General features: G+C 34.5%; 1 protein-coding gene across 1 annotated transcript; it reads left to right on the top strand.

Moving 5' to 3' along the window:
- The first annotated feature begins 7,993 nt into the window (after positions 1–7,993).
- Positions 7,994–9,699, top strand: LOC121267524 (protein UNUSUAL FLORAL ORGANS-like). The gene has a single exon (XM_041171419.1). The coding sequence runs from the start codon at positions 8,129–8,131 to the stop codon at positions 9,461–9,463; it is 1,335 nt and encodes a 444-aa protein (XP_041027353.1). The 5' UTR covers positions 7,994–8,128; the 3' UTR covers positions 9,464–9,699.
- Positions 9,700–10,200: the final 501 nt, after the last annotated feature.

Raw genomic sequence — 10,200 nt, 5'->3', positions numbered from 1 at the left:
TGAACGATCTCCTTTTCTGACAAACCTTTTTGCAGGTGGGATTGACACATAGCCTATGTTCAATGATTGTATTATCAATCCTGGGCATGTCTTCATGACTCCATGTGAACACGTCCCTATGTTCGATTAGCAGTTACTTCATGCCTACCTGTGTTGTTGTATCGGGCTGCCTTGGAGGCAATGTCACTAGTTCCAGTGGCTCGTTTGCCTTTGCCTATTGTGAATTATGTTTGTCCCATGCCTCCACACCACGATCGAGGAGAACTAGCAGCAGGGGCAGTGGTTCATGCTGGGCATAATCCTTAGTAATCCTCAGTAGTGTAGACGTTGGACCCCCCTGCTTTGAGCTCCTGCATGTAACATTCTCGGGCGGGCAAGGCCTTCTCGTCCCACACTTTCCCTAGTCTCGCTTTTGTGGGAACCTTCACTTTAACGTGGTAGGTGGATGTAACTGCCGTGAGGCTATTTAGGGTTGGTCACCCTAATATAGCATTGTAAGACAATGGGACCTTGACCACCAAAAAGTTGGTCATCGTGGTAGCCGCACATAGCCATTTTCCTACCGTGATAGGTAAGGTTACGGCGCCCATTTGTTGAATTGCGTCCCCAGAGAACCCTTTTAATGGGGTGGGGGATGGTCGCAACTTGCTTGCATCTATACCTATCCTGACAAAAGCTTCCCAAACTAGGATGTCTACTGAGTTTCCATTATCAACTAGAATTCGCCTGGTGGTATAGTTGGCGATCAAGAGGGTTACTACCATTGCGTCGTCATGCGGGTACAAAACCCCTTCACAATCTTCTTCCCCAAAGGAAATGACCATTGTATTACTACGCCGTGGGTACTTGGGCGGCCGGTTCACCATGTAAACTTCTTCACATCTTGCCCTGCGGGCATGTGCGCTTCTATTAGAAGTTGATGCGCCGCCGCCAGCAAATCCCCCGGCTATAGTACCAATCGCTCCTAGAGGCCTGTCATCACGACCAATATTTTGGTGAGGGGCATCACGGTCGCCTTCTCTTGTCGATCGCCGCCTTTTCGGACTAGTGCTTTGCCGAGAATCGTGTTCTCGCTCTACTCCTCGCCTCGGCTTTATTTGTTCAGCTAGCATCCATTCGAGCTTTCCACTACTTGCCAGTTTGGATACCTTCTTCTTCATTGTAATACAATCTTTCGTCTAATGGGTATTTGACTGATGGAACTTGCAAAAGTGTTGCCTAGGGGTGAAAAAAAAATTGATGAACCGATAAACTGGACCGAACCGAACTGAACTGGTGAAATCTAAATCAATTCAGTCCAGTACTGGTTTCATTTTTTTCAAAACCGGTTGAAATCGGTCCGGTTTCGGTTTTCTTTTTTCTAACACTGGACCAGATCGGTTCATATAAATATATATTTTTATATTATATAAAATATTTTTATATGATTTTTTATATTATATATAATTTTGATATCTAATATATATAATTATGTATAAAATAATCTTGTATTATATACTAAATTACTAATTAAAATAACATTAAAATTTAAAATCCTATATAAATAACTATATATTATCACTAGTTATACTAATACAATATCACTATATTATATATTATAATATATCACTATAGTCTATAATACAGTTATAATATATATTATAATATACTACAATATATTATCACTACATTATTATATACTATATTATATATAGCATATTATATATACTATATACATAATATACCAGAAAAACCGAACCAAATCAGATCGAAACAAGTAATACCGAAAGTACCGATTTAGGAGTGTAATCGGTGCGGTATCGGTGCTTCAAATTTTCAAACCGATGTATACCGGTTCGGTTATAAAATATGTCCAAAACTGGACCGAACCAGACTGATTACACCCCTAGTGTTGCCCTCTCCTTGCCTCTCATTGTTCCTTTCTCAATGACCCCTCTTTCTCCGTACATTCAAGTTATTGTGAATGAGTCGGGTTTCTTGTTCATGCGGGGGCGCCTGTCTCTCATGTCTTCTTTCTTTTTGGCCCGAGCTGATCTCCTTGTCTCCTGTTCTGCTAAAGTTCTTGCCTTTTGACTTCATCTTGTTTTTCCTTGGTTCAATAAGGGCTTGTAAGGTGTCTTCCGCGTTGAAAAAGTCATCGGTTTTGTCCATAAATTCCCTCAAGGTTGAAAGAGCTTTCCTCGCCAACTCAGCCATGAATGGGCTCCTAGGCCATGTACCTCCTAGAAGGGCTGCTAGGATTATCTTTTTGTCTTGGTAGTCGGTTGTTAGCCTCTTCTTATTGAATTGAGCTAGGTATGCCTTTAAACTTTATTCCTCTCACTGTTTAATGGTTAGGAGATATGCAGTGGGCCGCTGGTGCCTCCTGCTCGCCATGAATTGTGTTAGGAACTGCTTGGCCAACTCTACAAAGCTCTCTATTGACCCAGGTCGCACTGTTCCAAATCAGCCTCTCGGCACACCCTTCAATGTTAGCGAGAAGGCTCGACAAGCTATTTCGTTGTGAAAACCGTGTAGAGTCATGTGTGCTTTGACATTCTCTAGGTGGTCGACTGGGTCCGGGACCTGTTGTACATTTCTATCTGTAGTATTTTCAATTTTGGCAAGAGCAACACAACCATCACCTTTGCGTTGTAGGGAAAGTCTGTGCGATTCAGTAGCTACTCAACCGAGGATGATCCCCCCATTCTTTTGGCCATCTCTTCATATTTATCAACAAGACTACACAAGTCGTCATGTAATATTTTCTTTTCCAATTCTTCAGCATTTGTTGCTCTGGCGCTTTGAGCTTCTCCTTCTAGCTGCTCATTATGGCTCAGTAATATGGTCTCGCTGAGTTCGACATTACAACGCTTAAGCACTTCATTCTCCCTTCGTAGGTCCTCCATTGTTTCGATAACCTTATTTAATTTCTCTTCGATTTCTGTAAACCGCATGTCCATGTCTGCAAGTGTTGTGTCTTGATCACGAGTGGTGGCTGGCATGTGGAAATCACGCTGGAGTTCGATGGGAAACTGAACTCGTAAAATCGAGATCCCATAGACAATGCCACTGTTCATGGTGTGTTCCACACTCTGCTCAGTAACACACTCTACCTGCAACAAAGAAACCTGACGACCCAGGATGCCTTAAGCAGCTTTGTTGCCTAAGTTAACGATACGTAGAAGAGGATGTCACCAAAACTTTGAGTGTCAAGTTATCTGAATTGTTACTTTCTTATCACATATATAGGCTAGGAGAATTGTTGATAAGTACCAATTACAAGCTCGATCTTCTCTTTGCTCTTATTGGCTTAACATGATAATCATCTGAAAAAGGGCAAGTTTATCCCAACCTACTAGCCTAATATTCTTATCTGGCCCACATGGCAGTTACCTTAAGGATCCATATTAGTCTCTAAGACTTGGGCGACTAAGCCTTTCTTGCTTTGGGCTTATATCCGATGAGCTTCTTGATCGGGCTAATTCCTTTCATGGCTATGAGGGTCCCTCCAATGACTTTGATAACAAATGCAAGATTTATATCATATTTAGACAAACTAAAAAGAAAAATTCTATCAATTATCCTCTCAGTTATCATTTTCTCACTATCTTCTTATTTGACATTCAATAATTAGATATTAAGTAATAAATGATAAATAGTTTTGTAATCATTTAATGTTATATTAGAGCATTAGCATTGGTGTCGGCAAAGGTAAAGGCAAAACTAGGCTAAAATCACATGTTTTACCTTTTGTCTATTCTATTCAAGAGAGATTCTCACATTGAATTATCTATCCGTTAGTCGAAATAATCATAAAATATTATTAATTTAATAATAATAAACTTTTTTCTTAATTTTTTTTTCATATTTTGCAAATATTCTAATATTCTTAGATTTCTTGTAACTTGTAAGAAAAGAAAAAATGCATTTACCTCTTCCACTATGGACAGTAGAGTTGTTAACTAAATCTTAATTTGCATTTACATTTGCCTACATCGATATTAGGACTCTTAGTGAAAGAATGATGTCAAACAAAAAAAATTGTGTAGAGCATTTCTCCTTTGGTTTGGTTAGGATTCAGATATGAGATGAGATGGTTTTAGATGAATGATGAAAGTTAAGAAAAATATTCTTAGAATATTATTTTTTAATATTATTATTGTTTAAGAATTTGAAAAAGTTGAATTGAAATTTAAAAAAATTGAATCGTTTATTATATTTTATATAAGAATTTGAGAAAGTTGTAATGATGAAATGAGATAAAATGAAACGTTTTTTAAATCTAAATAAGACCTTAAAAAGCATGAGATTGTGTGAAAGTCTAACCAAATAAATGGAGAATAGAAAATGTGACTGAAAGATACTTTGCTTACAGCAAATGGGTGAGAGGACAATAAACTATAAAAGAAAAATGGAAACCCAAATTGCTAATAATAACCAAAAAAAAAAAAAAAAAAAGACAGACAAATATCACACGAGAGAGAGAAAAGGAAACCCAAGTTGCTAATAAAACAACAGATTAGAAAAAAGACAGACATATATCGAGAGAGAGAGGTTGCTTGGAGGGAAATACAAGTTTGACAAAGGTAATCATTTCCAAATGTGGTGATTTCTTGAAGAAAAAAACTCTTTCCAACTCTTTGTTTTTCCTTTTGGGAAAGTTAAATCGGAGACTAATGCTATTAATCCTAAAAGGATTGACACGTACAAGACATTGTAATTGTTTCTGACTAAGATTTGCTTCCCTTAACGACACCAAACATTAAAGCCCACAGGCGTACAAAAAAAGAATACCGTGACTCTTCAGGGAGAGAAGTGACAGGAGTAGTCAGATAGCTAGGGTTCAGTTAAAGAGACAGCTTGTTTTTGCAGATCTACTACTGAATCAGCTGCACCTCATGTATTCTTCTGAATGCTCAATTTCAGACTACTTTCATCTGAAATGAGATTGGACGTTTGATCTGCCAAACTGTGAGATAATATTGTTATATTATTATTATTTATTATTATTTAAAAATTTTAAAAAATTGAATTAGAATTTTAAAAAATTAAATTATTTGTTATATTTTATGTAAAAATTTTAAAAAATTATAATAATAAGATAAAATGAGATGAGATATTTTTCAAATTTAAACAGGGTCTTAATCGTTATAACGACTCTTAATGGTTTCATAAATGGTTTTATAGATGGTTTTATCTATCTCATTTAAATGTAAATATTTCTTAATTTTAAAATTTTTTAATTTTTCATTTAATTATTATAATTTTTTTAAACTTTTAAACAAAACATAATAAAAAAAGTTCAAAATTCAAAATAAAAATTATATTATAATAATATTTTAATTTTATAATATTTTTACTCAATATTTTCTTTTACATTTTTTAAAACTCTATAAAATATCTTAATTCAAATTATTTTATTATTATTAATAAATTATTTAACAATTATTTATAAATTTTTATCTCATCTTATATTATCAATATAACCAAACGAGACATTATACCATGCAGAAAAATAATTCCGATGAATTATGAAATAAATTATGAACGGGTAATAGGTGGCAATCATCACATATGTGAAAATGATATTGAAAAGAAATGCTATTCTTAAAGTACCAAATATTCCTACTTGGAAAGGAAAGAGTTGTTGGATGCAGGTGAAGTAGGTAAACAGATGAGAAGATGTTTTCAGTATACTATCGTTTTACTCATATTTTATTGTATTTATACAATATGAGTATTATTTATAAATTTATTATTTTAAAAAATAAGAATTGATCAGGTAGTTGATAAAATGAGATTGCAATATTAATGTATAATAAGATAACTCCTACTTTTGTAGATTTAAAAAATACAACATGGAGTAGTATCTAATACTACACATCATCTGAATAACTCGTGTGGCAATTTAAACCTATCATGACGTCTTTGGTGCAACCAATTAAGTCCTGACATCTCAAACATTTCTTCTCTAATAGACAGGGTTATGATTCTTCTGTAATCAAGCTTGTTATAAAAATTAAATATCCTTGATATTATAGTTACGTAAGATTTATTGAAACAAACAATAAAAATTAAGTAAACGGTAGGAGAATTGAAAAGAAAAGAGCAAATATATAGAAAAAATAAGGTTGTAAATTTATCAAATAGCCTATAAAAAGAGACTAAAATATTTTATTACTTCTTATGAGATGTGAAAAAAGTGAGAATGTGATAAGATTTTATTAATGACAAAAAATAAGTGTAAGTATGAAAGAAATTGTTGAAAAATGCAGCTTGGTTTGGTTTGGTAGATGCGATAATCTCATCTTATATAATTATTATAATTTTTTTTATAAAGTATTAATATATAAAATATAATAAAAAATTTAATTTTTATAAATTTTAAAATAAAAAATAATATTATAATAATATTTTATTTAACTTTTATCTAATCTTATATGTACGATAACAAGAGGATTGATAAAATAACACTTTTTGCTACAAAAATACCTTCGGTAATAAGTTTTTCTTTCTTTAATGAAAACATTATGGATGTGTATATATATACACATATAAATTTATAGTGAAATGTTAAGCTCCATAAAAGAAATTAATTTTTTTTTTAAATTGACATAATTTGACGTATATAATTCAAGGTAGCATATCAAACTTGTAAGGTAAATTTTAATAATTTATTCTGCATTTCTCAAACTAGAATACACGTCAATATTGGTATCAAAATTTATGATCTGCACGTGATCATCTGGCAAAGAAAAAAGAGGAAGGTGCCAGCTCTGTAATACAATCTATATATGGGCGGTGGGGTTGGGATTTTGTCGTCGTTCCCTAAGATCATGATCACCGTGACCAGCTGATCAGTAGTACTGCAATGAATGTAAAAACCTCTACGTACTGTTGGTTTGCTTTTATTCATTTTTGCATCGATCTGCCCGCTCCATCAATTTGTAAGATCAGTTTCAGCTGTATATAGTCATAAAGATCAATACGTGTTGTAGAATTTTAAAGCTAAAATGTGTCATATTTTTTAAAAGAAAAATTTTAATTATTATTTTTGCACATTATATATTATATTTTTTTATTTTTTATTTTTATTAAATATGTAGTATATAGATGATATATAAAATAATTTAATAAGTTTAAGAAAAATAAAACTAATATATATAAATTAAAAAATTAAAAAAAAATATGATGTATTGTGTGTATGGATGATGTGTAGTAAAACTTTTTAAAAATATTTAATATTTGTTATTCTAATTATATCCTAGTCTAAATAATTGTAATCAGTTTTTTTTTTCTCTATGAAAAAAATAGGCAAAAAAAAAAATGATGTCGCTTTTTGTTTAATTTAACACGAGAAATTATCAATTTAAATAAATAATTTATTATATACTTAATAAAAATATAGTTAAACTATATATATATATAATTTATATTTATAAAATCTGTCGGTCATGTCCGTACATTTCTTATCTAATAATTACACATTTGTTATCCTGTAAAAAATAAAACCCGTTATATATATATATATATATATATCTAGATTATTATAATACGCACAATTCACAAACCTTATCATCTTCGGGTCCCCCGTTCAATTTCTGTTCTGGCAGTACTGCTGATGACTTCAGGGACACTCGTGTTGGCACATTACCATTGTCTCTATTCTATCTAAACGTCCATGTTCGGTCCTGCCTCGGCCATGACAAAACAGCACTGAAATGATAGATCGATCAATCACAGAATCATGACGGTCATTTATTTTCTCAATTAAGATCAAATTCAGAAAATATACCATCTTGTCACAAATAACAAACACTTATCCCGACTCCGTCCCTGCATAGGCCAACCAAACTTCATGAATTTTGTTTTCTTTCTGTTTATTATTTATCTTTTACAGTCCATTATATATATTTTTTTCTATAAACCAACTAACAGGTGATTCCTCTTTAGATTTGCATTTATATGTCGACTTCCCAAGCTTTCACCAATTAAAAATATCAGCTAGCTAGCTAGCCTCGTTTGTTTCTCGGTGAAAAAGGAAGGAATCTGCACTATAAACATGGAAGCCTAGCTAATTCTTCACCAGCTTAATCCTTTGCTCTACTTTTTGTATTGAACAAAAAATCCAAGCCAAACCATACTTATGCAGGAAACTTTTCATCACCCGGCCTCTATGACGTTACCCTCTTCCTACACTTTCGCTACTACAATGAGTGGCAGTAATGGGACCACTTCCAATACCATGACTACTCCATGGATGGACAGAAGAATTTGGAGCAAACTCCCACAGAGGCTGCTCGATCGTGTGCTCTCTTTTCTTCCACCGCCAGCCTTCTTTCGCGCGCGTTCTGTCTGTAAGAGATGGTACGCGCTCTTGTTTTCTGACAGTTTTCTTGAGTTATACCTCCGAGTATCTCCTCACCACCATTGGTTTCTATTCTTCAAGCACAAAAGTACACTAAAGAGCTACATATATAGGGATTGTGGTGGTGGAGATCAGGGTACTGACAATAGGCGACCTTGCGAAGGATATCTCTTTGATCCTAATGATATCGCATGGTACCGCATTTCCTTTGCTCTGGTTCCCTCTGGTTTCTCCCCGGCTTCTTCTTCTGGTGGCTTAGTTTGTTGGATTTCTGATGAGGCAGGTCCGAAAAGCATAATCCTATGCAACCCTATTCTTGGTTCTGTAATTCAATTGCCTCTAACACTAAAACCCCGGCTCTTCCCTTCTCTTGGCCTAACTGTTAGCCCTACATCAATGGATGTCACCGTCGCCGGAGATGACATGATTTCTCCTTATGCCGTAAAAAATTTAACGGCCGAGAGTTTTCATATAGATGTGGGTGGGTTTTACTCAATATGGGGTACAACTTCTTCTCTGCCAAGGCTTTGTAGCCATGAATCAGGTCGCATGGTTTACGTGGATGGAAAATTCTACTGCATGAACTATAACCCATTTAGCGTCTTAGCTCATGATGTTGCTGCAAATATATGGAGCAATATTCAAGCTCCCATGCGAAGATTTCTGCGATCACCAAGCTTGATTGAGAGCAGGGGAAATTTACTCTTAGTTTCAGCAGTTGAGAAAAGTAAGCTAAATGTACCAAAGAGTTTGAGGCTGTGGGAGTTGCAATCTTTTGGGACGACGTGGGTGGAAGTGGAAAGAATGCCACAGCAACTATATATCCAGTTTGCGGAGTTGGAAGGAGGAAAAGGGTTTGAGTGTGTTGGCCATGGAGATTTCATTGTAATTACGATTCGAGGGTCGGACAAGGCTTTGCTGTTGGATATTTGTGGGAAGAAATGGCAATGGATTCCTCCGTGTCCATACTCACAAGGTGTTGGAGGTGGCAATAATAATGTACGAGATTGCAGGGAATTGCATGGTTTTGCGTACGAGCCTAGGCTCGCTAACCCAGTTACGGGGCTTCTGGACCAGTTGACATCCCTCTCATTTCAGCCTTACAATGGTTAGGAAGTTAAAGCAAATGGTCGCAGTCTAGCTACTAGCTATGTGTATCAGAAAAGAGGCTTCGAAGTGGACGATTAATATACTATGTTTAGTATGCATGCAGTTGTGTAAATGCCCTCTAATTCTATCTGCTTTATTTATGTCCTCTCTCGTGTGTCATATGAGCTATGAAGAGCTAGGTAGTGCTAGCTGTTTGCGTCTTTAAGAGTTTTCTTGAAATTGGCTTTGAATTTCAATCTTGGCTTACTTTTTTACTGGACTCTGCACTGTAGACTTTCGCTTTGGCGTCATCCCTAAAATTGCAGTCATGGTAAAATCATAGTTTATTTTAATCATTAATCAACATGAAACCCTAGCCAGGCACACGAATTCTCTACAAATTGAGGGCTTGTTTAATACTTGTGATATAATCATTGGTAAACTTCACCAAAGATATTCAGGAAAATCCAAGATTCACTTTTCAATTATCTACATACAATACAAATTAATCTATTCAGTAAAGATTAAAAGCTCATGAACGAATTCTATTTAATATATAAAGTAATATTAAATATAACTATATAGGTTATAATTTGAGCTCAACTCATATTCAAATCAAATGAAACAAGTAGAGTTCAACCACTTCCCATTCACTCAAGTCCTTTACACCTCTAGATGTGGGGGCAATGAGTAAAAAGCATTTTAAACTCCGGAGGCGATTTCAACGACAGCGCAGAACATAGAATGCCATATTTTTTTAA

This window comes from Juglans microcarpa x Juglans regia, chromosome 5S (assembly GCF_004785595.1).
Source record: "Juglans microcarpa x Juglans regia isolate MS1-56 chromosome 5S, Jm3101_v1.0, whole genome shotgun sequence".
In the NCBI taxonomy this organism is placed as follows: Eukaryota; Viridiplantae; Streptophyta; class Magnoliopsida; order Fagales; family Juglandaceae; genus Juglans; species Juglans microcarpa x Juglans regia.
This window is presented reverse-complemented; position numbering and strand designations above follow the sequence as displayed.